The sequence below is a fragment of the Eublepharis macularius genome, chromosome 11 (genome assembly GCF_028583425.1).
Source record: "Eublepharis macularius isolate TG4126 chromosome 11, MPM_Emac_v1.0, whole genome shotgun sequence".
In the NCBI taxonomy this organism is placed as follows: Eukaryota; Metazoa; Chordata; class Lepidosauria; order Squamata; family Eublepharidae; genus Eublepharis; species Eublepharis macularius.
In genome coordinates, this window is record NC_072800.1 from 83,006,027 (window position 1) to 83,020,493 (window position 14,467).

The 14,467-nt window shown below is 45.5% G+C and overlaps 1 protein-coding gene across 2 annotated transcripts in view; it reads right to left on the bottom strand.

Moving 5' to 3' along the window:
- Nucleotides 1–12,039: 12,039 nt before the first annotated feature.
- The window catches only part of DPP6 (dipeptidyl peptidase like 6), a 496,940-nt gene continuing 494,512 nt past the window's right edge, over nt 12,040–14,467 (bottom strand). For both annotated transcript variants that reach the window (XM_054991455.1, XM_054991456.1), the window contains one exon: nt 12,040–12,183. In XM_054991455.1, coding sequence (XP_054847430.1) covers nt 12,040–12,183 — 144 coding nt within the window. The remainder of the gene's footprint in view (nt 12,184–14,467) is intronic.

The following is a 14,467-nucleotide window of genomic DNA, read 5'->3' on the forward strand; positions in this document are numbered from 1 at the left end:
CCACATTGGGTGGGTAATGCAGATGGCCAGTTTACCTAATGGTTATATATTCTGATAACTTATTGCTAAGTCCATACAGTGGGCCGCTTACTTGCATTTCATTCTATGTTCTTCATTGCCTTCGGGGACCCTTAAAGAAAGCATGTTGCCCCTTAAGTTGGGATGAGTTGCAATGGAAGGTAGATTTTCATGTGCACACTAGTCAATAGACTAAGGAAGCTGAGGATGGTCTGCATATTGCCACTAGAGGGAGCAATGCCTGTATTTAGATTGTAACGCTGAGCCAGTTTTAAGACTGAATCTGCCCCTAATACTTAGTGATTTGGTAGCTTTACAAATTGCTACTTGGTTCAAGAGGGTTACATTTTGTCTTCGCAATGATTTCTGCAAAGCAGAATTGGTCCCTTGATTTCCTCAGCTTGTGTTACTGAGTTTTTCTCCATGAAATAATCCTTAAACATTAAACATACTGATGCAGTGAACCTGTTTGCCCTCCGTAGCTGAACTGAAGTGGAGCACGGAGGTGCCATTTTCTGTGAAGAGCCACGGGCAATATAAACCGCCTCTGCATTTTTCTCTTTTTAATTTGAACTGTGGTGACATGATAATTAAAGACTAAGTTGAAGGTTCATTAAAGAAATGCGCATAGATTCAGATGTGGCACTCTTGGGGGCTAAAGTTGAAAGCCTAAACTACACAGTATCCTCCTTATTTGTGCCTGGGTGGTGGTGGTCGTGGATATTAATGAGTTCTTAACGTGTTGTCTCCTGTAGCTGGATTGACTGCAAAAGGCAAAATCAAGAGGTTAAAAAACAAGCAAACTTTCACTTTTGGGAGTGGTTGGTCCCAACGTATCCTGTATCTCTTGGCAATGCTTTGGTCTGCTTACTGACGAATGTAAGCCCAGGCCAGGGAGCACAATTCACTGGGAACTGAAAATGGGACGGGGGAGCAAGAAAGTAGTTGTGCAATGAGTAGGTGTGGAAGATGGCATACCTCTGTTTACAGCATGAGCAAATCACATTCACGAAGCTTTGAATGCTCTACCATCCACTTCGGGGTGGCACAGGGAAGAGCGTTCCTTGAAGTAGTAGCTTTGACCTTTGTTTTTGAGAAGTGCTTAACTGGCTTCTACTTTGACTTGGCATCAAGGGTGGGTCCAGGTTTTGAGGATCCTGGAAAGAGAGTTCCCAGGGCCCCCACCCATCCTCTGTCAACACCAGCCCCCCCCCCTGCTTGTGCCTTCTTTCCCTTCTACCCACCCTCTGCCTCTGGCCTGCTTCTGCGTCCTTCCCTTGTTGGCTCAAGAGCCTTCCCCATGCTCATAGCTGCCTGCAGCCCTTTTGTCAATGGCACTGGGCAGTGCATGCAGCAGGGAGCACTAGCAAGTAGGCATGCAAGGGACATCAGCAGAACTGAGCCCTGCCCAACCCCCTGGGCCTTGGCAGCTGAGGCCAGCCCTGCTCTGGATGCTCCCTTCATCTGCAGTCTGGGGCTTATGTGCAAATCATCAAAGGGTGACCATGATCCTCAATGTGGTGGTTTGGTTGGAACCCCATTTGTGGCCAAGGTTATTCTCCGGAGTGGATCGAATGGTCTTTCGCCCATTTCTGTTTCCACTCATGTGCTACAAAAGATGACTCTTGCTGTTCTGCCATGAGTCTAACACGACTATGCCTCAGATAATGGAGCCAGCCTGGGAGTTGCATTGCTGCATGGAGAATACATGCTAAGCAGGCAATTTCATTAGCTGGCTGTGGGCACATCGGATAATTTTATTAGCTGCATGTGTGAGGTTATTTATTTCATTCATGTGGTAATTGCAACCTTTCCCTTCGACAGGTTTCCTCTGTGAGCTGGGTTCCAGTTATTCTGATTTTAATTTTGTTGCTGCTGTTGCTAAATTGAAACAACAGCAGGGATGTGTGCTTACCTACTACATCGTGTTGTGGTATGTTTTATTCCCTGCTGTCCTCTGAACAAAATCAGGACCACTCAGCTCCTAGTTACAAAGTGATCATCCAAATCAAAAGCAGTGGGAGACGACAGCGGGCTGTTTTGGTTCGGCCTGTTTTCTTGTCTATTTTCTTTTAGCCTGCCTTTCTTCCTAGGCGCTCAGATTGGTGGTTGTGATTCTTCCATCTCCAATTTTATGTCCACAGAGAAAGTGTCTGGCTGAAGGCCACCCAGTGAACTTCCTGACCAAGTGGGGCTTTGAATCCAGGACTCCCCAGGCCAATCTTCTACCCTGGCTCTCCATTTTCCAGACATTAGGTGTTCACTACGCCTCCCTCCAAAAAGCATTCAATGAACACAGAACTCCCTGCTCCATAGACAGACTGTGCCACAACCCTGTTAAACTAAAGCATTGGGAGCTATGAGTCGACCTGGCAGATTTCGGTCTACAGAAAATTTGTTTCCCCAGGCTGCTCCACCAGGCAGCTGCTGTGTGTACGTTGAGCAAACTGAGCTTTGATTTAGGCTCCAGGCTTGGCCTCTGCGGGTGGAGCGGCCTCTCACCAAAGTATACAATGACCTTGCCAACCCACAGCAACTCAGCCATGCTATCATGAACACAACCATCGTAGACCATTATAGAGCCCTCTGGAACCCTTTGATTCTTGCCCCACGTCTCAGCCTGGGCCAACATTTGCTCCTGCTTTTTGGTGTGTAGGGGGGGAACAGCTTATTTCTTCATCCTTGCTCCATTCCAGCCAAGGCAAATGATCAACAGCCAGCTGGAAGACCTTGCATGTTCCAAAACTCCTCCTAATGATGCTCCGAGTAGACCAAACTGCTGTCCTTGGTCCTAGTGAAACTCCAGAATTGTCCCAGCCTGCTGTGGGGCTGGCTAGGAAATGAGCATTAGCTTCTGCTCCTGATGGGAGTTGGGATCTAATGTAAGCAGCCACAAAACGATGGCAATGAGTCTAATGATCAGGCAGCCTCAGACTGCCATCAATGGGAGCATCAGAGCAAAAGGAGGAAACGGGCAGCAGGCCCTCCCCCAGAACGAGATCCATCCGAGAACCCCTTCTCCTCTTGCGCTGTCTCTGGCATTCGTTTTTCTCTCCTGCAAAACACCTAGGGAATCAATTGTTGCCAGAAAGTGGGATAATGAGAACTGAGGACACATCTAGCAAGAAAATAACAACAGCAACAACAATAACAACTTAACACCCACTCAGAGCAGTTTGCAAAGGGTGTTATTATTATCCCCACAACAATCTCCTTGTGAGGTGGGTGAGGCTGAGAGTGCTCTGGAAGAGCTGTGACTGGCGTCACGCGGAGGAGTGGGGAACCAAACCTGATTCTCCAGATCAGAGTCCCGCCCTCTTAACCACTACACCAAATATTGTAAGAATCCCCTGAAGGTCTTCCAATTCCATCGGCTTTTTCTGGCAGGGGTCACTCACCAACCCTATAATCCGACTAATTTAACTCATTCTTCATTCTAAAAACTAGAGTTTGCTAAACACAAACCACAAAACTCGTTTTTCAAGTAAATCAAGTAAATAAGGAGTGGCTCAGTTTCACAGCACCCTGGCAGTTTTGATGCCGGTGTGAAACTGCCGTGGGCCTGTGATCCTCCATCACCAAAGAGGTAGGTGGGTGATCCCAGGACAGGCCTGAGTAATTTCCGTATGGCTGCTAGTGCCCCAAACTGCAGCTTTCTGCTGGCATACAAACGAAGCTGCTGTATGCAGCAAGATTGCTCTCAGATGCGTTTAGGCAAAGATAAATTAGTCCAAATGCCAAAGGAGCTACCCCACCCACCCACGAGGTAATTGGAGTAGGCCAGGCTTAACCAGAAATCCCTCAGCTTGGCTGCACTGTGGACTGGGTTCCCTGCTGGAGAGAAAGGAAGGGCTGGGGGAGGGGGATGGCTAGGAAAATTTGCAACTCTTCCTTCTGCAGCTGTCTCGAGGCTCCTCTGAACCAGTAAATGACAGTGTAGGCCATGCACACTGCAGAGAGAATTTGGGTTACCCAAAATTACCCCTCCTTCTCACTTTCTGAGGCCTTCCTTGGGAGAGGGAACTTACACTAAGTTATTATTGGCTGATTCTGCACACGTTGGATAATGCACTTCCAATCCTCTTTATAGATTATTTGGAACAGATTTTTTTGTGTGCGGAACAAAAAATCCACCTCAAACGATTGATAAAGTGCATTGAAAGTGCATTATCCAACGTGTGCGGAATCAGCCATTGTGAGTGTTCATGCGAGCCATTGCCAGTGTTTGCACCAGGTTAGGGTTCTGCTAGATGTACTTGGTTCTGCTCTTTTACCCCATTGGCCCCGTCATTTGACCTTGGGAGGCTGTGCTCGGAAAGGCTCTCTCGGCACTTCCTAGATTTTCACACAGCTAAAATGCTGATTAACAGCTTGGCCTGATTGGTTCCTGAGTCGCCAGGTGATACACTGAGTCCTAGAAAAGATGGCTTCTTGGCTCACCCAGTTCCCCTCTCTATCCCTTTCTTCTCAGCATGTCCCCAAGTCAGACCAACCAGGGATGGGAAAGGGGCATGCCTTCTACCGGATGGGTGAGATGAGCAACCAGAGATGCTTAGACAGCAAACTCTGGTTTTATGTAGCCACAATAAGGTTTCTTTGTTTTATGCCTTTTGCCTGTATGAGAGTGCTTTGTGCTTCTGTAAACACTCCTTAAGCCAAGAAATACAATTTCAATTAATCTGAGTCTGGAATTCGTGACTTGGGCATGGGTACACCTCGGAATGAACCCAGAGACTGGAAAGCCATGGCCTTTGGGAAAGGAGGAGCTTTCAGTCTCCCAGGCACAAAAGGAGTGCGTCCCACCTGCCTGGTTGCTGGAGAGGCTATGATCCGCACCCAGAAATTAGGACAACTGGAGCAGCTTCTCCCCTCACTAGGCTTCCTGAAATGTTGGCAGATTTTTCACAAAAAACACCTCCCATGAGGCCCCCGGACAGTTTCCCCCATAGAGACTGATGGGTCCAAATATATTTGAATTCCTTCCTGAATAAAATTCAGATCCAAACTAAGTTAGTATTTTGGCATCCTAATATCTGGAATATGGGTTATATAATGGCATACTGGATATCTGGATCTGAATTATACCTGGGTTCTTTTAGTGCACATCCCTATTTGCTATCCTTGCCATTACACACACACACAGCTTTTTTTCAGGGGGGTACGCAGGGGAATGGAGTTCTGGAACCTCTTGAAAATGGTCACATGGCTGGTGGCCCCGCCCCCTGATCTCCAGACAGAGGGGAGTTGAGATTGTCCTCCGAGGGCAATCTAAACTCCCCTCTGTCTGGAGATCAGGGGGCGGGGCCACCAGCCATGTGACCATTTTCTCCTAGGGCAATCCACTGAGTTCCACCACCTCTTTTCCCAGAAAAAAAGCCCTGCACACACACATATCCTGGGTTATACTCAGTAGGTGAGCAGATATCTGGTTGCTCCACAGGATTCATACACAAATCCCATGTGGCCACCGTGATCTGCCTTTATTAGTTTTTTCCCCCCTGCTTCATGTAATAACCTATTTTGGCAGCCTAATAGGCCTTTCTTTTATGCAGCGATTTTAGTTAAGAATAATCTGTCAAAGGCTAATGCTGAGGATGGTTCCAACAATTGAGCTCAGTCGCTGCTCTGACTGAGTCTTCCTCTATCTGAGTCAGTTGTGTTGCACAATTTAAACTACGACAACAAAAAAAAACCCTCAGCATCATGCCTCAATGCTAAAATATAGAGTTGGGATACAATTTTTTTTAAAAAACAAGTTGTAGAACTGCAGGTAAAAATCATGTCAAGTCACACAGGCCGCAATTGAAACCTTCCAGTAAGGTTGATTAAGTTCAGCAGTAGCCCCCGTCACATCCGACAACACAGCAGGAGCGAAATTAAATGAATGGCCGCTCGTAGCTGCCGGAGCTCCAGTAAGAATGCCATGCTGAGCTCCGCGCCCTGGCCCCTGCATAATTGATCTGGCTTCATAAATATCGAACTACGCCACAGCTGTTCGGACTACTCAGTGCAAAACCCACAAATACTGCTTTAATTATTCAGTAGCTCAGCTTGGCAGAGCCACACCAACCGCTTCAAAGGCAGACCTTTGTGTACTATTGATAGTGGGAGAACTTCTGAGATGGGGTGCTGCCGTTGGCCTTATCGGCAAAAATCCCATAGGAAAGGTTTGGGGAGAAAGTGGAAAAGTTAGTTCAATGTCATTGCAGTTGTTAAGCTAAACCCGAAATAGCTGAAGGACCCTTATATTCCCCAGACAGATGCATTTGTGTATCTGGTTTGTTATCTGAGCAAGAGTCCAGTAGCACCTATAAAACGAACACAATTTGTGGTAGTGTATGAGCTTTTGTGAGTCACAGCTCACTTCTTCAGATACCAGTTTTTGTGAGCTGTGATTCACAAAAGCTCATACACTACCACAAATGTTGTTAGTCTTACAGGTGCTACTGGGCTCTTGTTCTTTTCTACTGCCACAAACAAACATGGCTACCCATCTTGATTTATCAGCTCTTATTGATCCGTCTTATTTTGTTGTTTTTAATTATATTTATTGTTTTTACTTTGTGAGTTGCCGCAAGTGGGTCCTTGGAGAAGTCTTACAAAAGGAAAGAAAGCAATTGAGGAAGGTTTTGTCGCAGAGAACTATTTGCAACCCTGATCTAACCAGAATTCACACCCTCCAACAAGGTATCCCTGGGTAGATCTGTTGAACTGAACCTTCATGGCTGGCAAAGAGCCCTAGAACCAAAACCAACAACTTGGCTCAGAGTTCTGGAATTCTGAGAGCTCTAAAGGACGGCAATAATTGGGTGTTTCATGGCTCCTTGTACTCCAGCTACCACTGGACCTCATGCTTGCCCCTTGACACACCACACAAAGAGAGCCCAAGTGCTTCAGGCCATCATACTTTGGGGTCATCCTCCTTTATGGTCCAGTTTCCTTCGCCTACATTCCTCAGTGAGCCTCCTCCTAAGGTTGCCATCCTCCAGGTGGGCCCTGGAGTTCTTCCAGAATTACAACTCCTCTCCGGACTACAGAGACCAGTTCCCCTGGGGGAAAGGGCAGCTTCAAAGGGCCGGCTCTGTGGCAACACATCACGGCTGAACTCCCTCCTCTTCCCAAACTCCTTCACCCCAAATCTCTAGAAATTTCCCAAGCCAGACTTGGCAAGCCCACCTCCTCCCCTCTGACTCTTTGCTGTCCTGCTCAGCCATGCTTCGAACAGGCCAGTCCATCCAGGGGTTCTTTCTTCTCCAATGAGACTGATTCCTGATACTGCCTTGTGCCCTGGCAATGCATGCCCACTTTGAACTTGAGCTAAAAGTTCATGAGAGCTGGCCCAACATCTGGTTCTGTTGGGATATCCGACCAGATTCCCAAGGAGATGTCCCTACAGACAGGACTACCCTAGGAAAAAAATACATCAATACATCCTACAGAGACACTCATCCAAAGGCCAGGATTGACTCGGTCTCAGAACTCCGTGGTGAGGCACTCAGGAGCCTACAAGAGTTTCTGCTATGTAAACATGCAGAAGATTCATGCTTAAAACATGTGGGATTTTGCATGTGGTTAATATTGGCACATACTGCTTATTTATTCTTTTATCTTCAGGTGGAGAAGGTGGCAGACTGGACTTTCAACACCATGATTCATGCCTTTGCATTGCCCAGTTGTGTTAGAAATCTTGCAAATTGATTTAAAAACTAGGGATTTTTCCTTTAAAAATATTTATTCTTGCTACTGTTATCCCAAGTGGGGGGAAAAAAGAACAATAAGGAGAATTTTAAAAGGCTGGAGAAAGCCTGCTACAAGTTTCTTGTATGAACTGCATGTCAGTTCAAATAAGCAGAGTTTGGTGTGCGTGTGACAGGCAGCAGTCAGAACAAATGGATGGGACTGCTGAGGAAAACAGCGAGTGTAACGGCACCCAGCACAACCGAACAAGGACCAGTGCCTTGCTTATGTTAGACATACAACCTGGTACATGGCACGTGAAGGTTTCAGAAGGAAAAGCACACGACCAATGAGCCAGTCTTGCACACGCAGCACTCTTTCAAACTGTGCTGTCTCCTGTATGCTGGCTTCTTCTGTAAAACACATCGTTCTATGAATTTCAGGATTTTGCTTGTATTTTACATGGATTCTACTTGTTTTTTTAAATGTTTCACTATTTATTTAAAAATAAAAATACATAAAAAGGGGTATTTCAGGCCTTGCTAATTCATAAGGGTCAATTGATCTGAGCAGGGTGTTCAAGGACTTAAAATATTTTGGTCACCTTTTTTGTCCTTTCAAAAACTGCCTCCATCAATAAATAACAACAACAATCTTGCAATTAATATTACTGTTCATACCTAGAAATAATAATCAATTACTGTTTTCCTGTAGTTCAGTCTAAGATCCTGACCTGGATAGCCCAGGGAAGCCCCATCTCATCAGATTTTGGAGGCTAAACAGGGTCAGCCCTGATTAGTAATTGGATGGGAGACCTGTGACAAAAACCAGGGTTGCAGCGGCAGGCAATGGCAAGCCACCTCTGTTAGTCTCTTGCCATGAAAACCCCAGTAGGGGTCACCATAAGTCAGGTGTGACTTGAGGGCTCGCTCCATCACCTTCTCTGTATAGCTTCATGACATCATTGCACACCTGTGAGGTTCAAAGATGTATCACCCATTGGGTGTTGAGCTCCTGGGGGGATTTGCCAAGTAGGTAGGTGATTCCCTTCAAGTGCTTTTTAAGATCAGTGCCATGAAAACTCCACCAGGGGTTGCTATGAATCAACTACAACTTGACAGCACTCTCTACCACCACCAGTTCAGTCTAAAGGGAATAGCCAGTTATATGCTGGGAGCATTCTGAAATTAAGCCCCTTGGTGCAGAAACCATGCTATTGAGTTTGCCTTTTGGAGCTCAAAGACCAGGGGAAGAAACTGTAGTATCAAGGATGACAAAGCTGTACAGATTTCTGACAAAGACAAAGCTGTACAGATTTCCTTTACAATCCCACATCCAAATGATGATGATGATGATGATGATGTGTGTTATACAAATGCTATGTAGAATCACTAAAATCCTTACACCAGCCCTATACGGTAGGCCGTATTATCCCCCCCTGTTGCAGATTAGGGGCTGGAAGTAAGTGGCTTGCCAACAGCCACATACTGAGTTTAGAGGGGAAATATGAACCAGGGGCCTTCTGGATCATAGCTCATTCTTTTAGTCAATACTCAGGGTCTGGCTGGGGGCAGATGCATGAATAAACAAACACCTCTCGCGTGTTTTGCCTTTGGCTACTGCGCTAGCACTCCCTGTCTTTCATCTGTTCATTAAAACATTATTTCATTAAGTCTCTTACCTTGCAACAGTAAATGAATCAGAACCGACTCTTCAGACCATGATTTATGGCTCTTAATTCAACATTACAAATTTGCAGCTGCAGGGACTGTGTATATACTCAGCCTCAGTCAGATCAGGGTTGATTCTCTGGTGTGGGCAAAGATGCGCACCTGCCGCCTGCACTCCACTCCCTGCCCAACACCTCAGTTCTTTGCAAGTGATCTCACTGGGAAGAGGTGCATGGAACCGCTGGATGTAGAATCAGACCCACACGTTAGGCACACAAATACAGAAGGCTGCCCTTCTGCTCATCTAGCCCTTAAAGGGATTTGTGCACCTGTCCGGTGCAACATAGTCAGAACAGCTCTCTCGAGTTTACATTGAATTTACAGGTAATATATTCAGGCTTACCGAGCAAGCCAGGCAGACATTAAAGAGGGCACTACATGGACATCTGCAAAGGTCACATCACGACTTCACAAAAAAATAACCACAGTAACCTGGGTGGTAAAATAATGCTTTATTTTATGGATGAACAAACACTGCCATGCCACACCCTGGCTTTCCCTCAACAAAATGTTACAGGCAGAGCAGGCTGTGGGCTCCTCTGAGCAAGTTCGGGTCAGGCTTGCAAGCCCGTAAGAGTATCAAAACGTGGACACGTAGCATTCCTGTGGTCTAGCTGGCATTTGGCTGAAGAAAACTGCATTATTCTGCACTTCCTGTCCCAACAGATTCTGATGCACACTAAATAATATGCAAACAACGTAATCAGGGCTTGATTGTTTTTTTCCCCCCTTTGAGTTTCAGTTACTGGCATATCTCCCATGATGATCTAATTACCACCAACAGTCAACAGACTGAACCTAAAGCGAATGGAGACACAAAATGAAGAACACTGTGAAAATTATCAGCACTGCATTGCTGCCTGGAATGGGTGTTTTACCAACAGCACACTGTAGAAATGTAGAAATCGGCATTGACATTCAAGTTGTCAAAACAATCAAAAGGAATCACACAAGTGGATATAGTTTAAGCGAGTACCTCTAAGGGGGTCTTAATAAGCAAACGAGTGTTACCGCATGCATGCTGAACACAAGACTTAATACCGGATTGGGGGACTTGACAAATCATAGACTTACATTCCTTTTATATACAACAAAAATGAATTATACAGTATTCATACCAGCTGTACATTTGGTCGGAATAATTTACAGGAAGCAACAATAGCAAAAAAAAAAAAAAAGGTGGAAGGAATTCAAAATGCTTTCAGACAAGTTTCAGAGATGTTTGACTTTCCCCAGGTCTATGACGGTAGGGAAAGATGGCTATTGGCGAGCTGGTTAGGTTTAAAATTCCAGGAAAAAAGGAAGGCGCATTTGGAATCCAGAAACCCAGGTTTTACCAACATCATAAGAAGTAATGCAACAAAGCAGGCTTGTTAGCACTCATTAAAATGCATGAATTATCATGAAGGTAAAATTTGCAGTTTTAGAATTATTATAGTTAGCAGAGTCTGCAAGTCAGGAAAGCATGAGGAGAGTGTGGAAGTGAGGAGACAGAAAAGGGGAGACAGGAAGTACTGCCTCCATTTACTCTATGCAACAGCGAAATCTTTGGAGATGCCACTCACATTCTCCCCACCCCAACCATCTTCAACAATGAGGACTAGAAGCATTTTCTCTTGGAATTCTGTAAACAGAGAGGGCTCTGAACCATGAGATCCAGAAACTGCCACGCAGTGTTCTTTGCTCTCAAGATTGCAAGAGCAGGTGTTTTTGTCTTTTAATTTAAATGCACAATACAAGATACTTGATAAGGATAATTCCAATTCATATAGCTAAATTGCAATCAAGGCAGTAAACAAATCTACAAGAAACGTTGCAGGGAGCTTTAGAAGAACTTCAAGATATCTAAAGCAGGAATGCTCAACCTCGAAGCTGGCTGAGTAGTCTCCCCCCCCCTTACCAAAATACATTGCAAAGCTAAAGAATCCATACAAGGCTGAAGTAAAAGGAAGCAACAGGTAAAAACTATATACAGAAATCTGTACAGTACATGAACTTGATTGTTAGTGATAGCTACAGTGGTGCTTTGTACAAACGAATCCCCTGCTCAAGGGAACAGTGTGGTACCAACAGCTGCAGAAACGATGGGCCAATAACGCATGAATCAGTACCGTTGAAAAATAATTGTGCTATAATCTTTATTCAATGGTTGGTAGTTTTATCTGAGACAACGAAGCGCTAACTAAAGGGTTCCTAATACAGACAGATGGTGGGTTTCCATTTCTACTGCGTGAATCCTTCCAACGCAGAGGGCTTTTTAAAAATAGTCATCTAGCCATTCTTGGGGTAGTCTCCTTCTAAGTCCAGTTTCCTGATCGAGCAGCTTACTCCAGAAGTCAGTTGGTGGCAATAAAGGTATGGAGATCCTTTTTGTTTGTTTGTTTTTAAACAGCAGTTTCTGCTGAGTTCCTCATGCGTAAATGTTCTTCCACTCAGGAAGGAGTCATGATCCAGTAGAAAGAAGCAAGCCGCTTTCGCCGCTCAGTTATCTTAAAGACATGCTCGCATAATGCTCCTTTCTTCAAGAAGGAAAAAAAAAGAACAAAAACAGAGATTCACAGTTGCATATTCTTATTACAAATGGCTTTGTGCTTCTGAGCACAAGCCCAAAGGGTTAATCCTCATCTTCATCATCTTTTGTTGCTGCTACTGGAATTTTGTCCTGGCCTTTGAAACAGTCCCCAAAGAAACTAACGACGGATTTGTATAAGTGCTGCTCAAGTACGGGACTGAAGTAATGGCCTTCGTCGGGGTATATCTGTAAAAGAACACATGGGATCATGAGCCAGCCTTAGGGAACTCACTCCTCCAACTGGAGGAGCATGTCAAGTTGGGAACCCACTTTTGGAAGAATCCAGATTTAATCTGTGCAAGCAAAGCTCAGTCTGTCTGGCCCACCCAGCTCAAGATCAGTGCATGATCAGTACCCCTCTGGTGACTTGCTCACCTGCAGTTGTTAAATATAGAAAGGCTACTAGATGGGTTGCCCTGATCCAGATAGCCCAGGTGAGCCTGATCTCATCTGATCTCGGAAGCTAAGCAGGGCCGGTCTTGGTTAGTAATTGGATGGGAGACCTCCAACGAAGACCAGGGTTGCAGAGGGAGGCAATGGCAAACCACTCCTGATAGTCTCTTGCCATGAAACCCCCACTAGGGGTCCTCATAAGTCAACTGTGACTTGAAGGCACCAGACACACACACACACACACACACACAATGGGTCATGAGCATCCATTCCAGTTCAGTCTTTCTTAGGGCTAATCTGGCAGCAGAAGCAGGGACGGGGTTCAGGGGAAAGTCTCACAATCGTTTATCCCCCAGCCCGCCACCACCCTGTTATAATTTCCTATCCTGTTCTAGCTAGCAGGCAACCAGGGCATGCACCTGTTACAAATGCTACCAAAGGTTTTGGAAAATCAAAAAGAGTCCAGTAGCACCTTTAAGACTAACCAATTTTATTGTAGCATAAGCTTTCAAGAATCACGTTCTCTTCGTCAGATGCATGGAGGCTTTCGAGAATCACGTTCTCTTCGTCAGATGCATGCATCTGCCCTCCATGCATCTGATGAAGAGAACGTGATTCTCGAAAGCCTATGCTACAATAAAATTGGTTAGTCTTAAAGGTGCTACTGGACTCATTTTGATTTTGCTACTACAGACTAACACGGCTGACTCCTCTGGATCTATGACCATGCAAAGGTTTTGGGGGATTGTTTGCTCAGGGAACTCCCTTTAGTGAGTACCTTTTTAAAAAAAGAATTAGCCTGCCCTTCCAAAAGAAAAAGAAAAAAAAAGTCTGGTGACGACCAAACACCTGATTGTTCTTGGAATATTGAGAGCTGCTGAGCATTTATTTATTATTTACTAGCCACCTCTCCTTAAATCAAGCCCAAGCAGCTCACAGCCAAAAGCCTATAAAATCGATAAAACAATGAAAATAATGAAAACAGTCTTTGATGTGACTGACAGGAGGTTTGCTCAGCCCCTGAAAGGGAGAACAGCCACTCAGGATCCGGTACTGGTGTGTGCATACTGTGGGTCGAGCTTTCCCTTATGGAACTAACACCAGGACCTGGGGAGGGAAATTTAGTTTGTGAAAACAGAACGGGAGGAAAGGCTTAAAGCTTCTCTAGCATTGCTTCTGCAATCAAATTAGCAGCCCCACGTGATTGCTTTCAAGTTTTTTTTAAACAAAGAAGATCTCTCAGATCCCCTGCATTACTGTCCTGTTTGAGCCCAAGCAAATTTTCAGCATTGTCTGTAGCACGGAGAGGCAGGGGAGGGGAAGAGCTGGCAGTTCCTTTCTCCACTGAGACTGCAAGAATACAATTGCAGTTTCTCTCCCCCAGCGACCCTGTGCGGGTCTGTCTTTGGAAGCTGTCTTTGGAAACTACAGTTCCCAGGTAAACTTGTGTCCCTGACACTTTTAAAAAAACATGTGTATGGCATGCCCAGAAACACAATTGTTGTGAGCATCAGTTAAAAGTGTGTGTGTGGGGGGGGGGGCCAGAAGGGAAAATTGGCCTGCTCAAGTTTTTGAGCGTTTATAATATCCTGGAGTAGTAGAAAAGAGCAAGAGTCCAGTAGCACCTATAAGACTAAGAAAATTTGTGGTAAGGTGTGAGCTTTTGTAAGTCACAGCTCACTTCTTCAGATACTGTGACTCACGAAAGCTCATACCCAGGGCTTTTTTTCAGGGGGAACGCGGGGGAACGGAGTTCTGGAACCTCTTGAAAATGGTCACATGGCTGGTGGCCCCGCCCCCTGATCTCCAGACAGAGGGGAGTTTAGATTGCCCGCTGCACCACTCGGCAGCGCGGAGGGCAATCTAAGCTCCCTTCTGTCTGGAGATCAGGGGGTGGGGCCACCAGCCATGTGACCATTTTCTCTGAGGGCGACCCACTGAGTTCCACCACCTCTTTTCCCAGAAAAAAAGCCCTGCTCATACCCTACCACAAATTTTCTTAGTCTTATAGGTGCCACTGGACTCTTGCTCTTTTCTACTGCTACAGACAGACAAACACGGCTACCCATTTTGATCT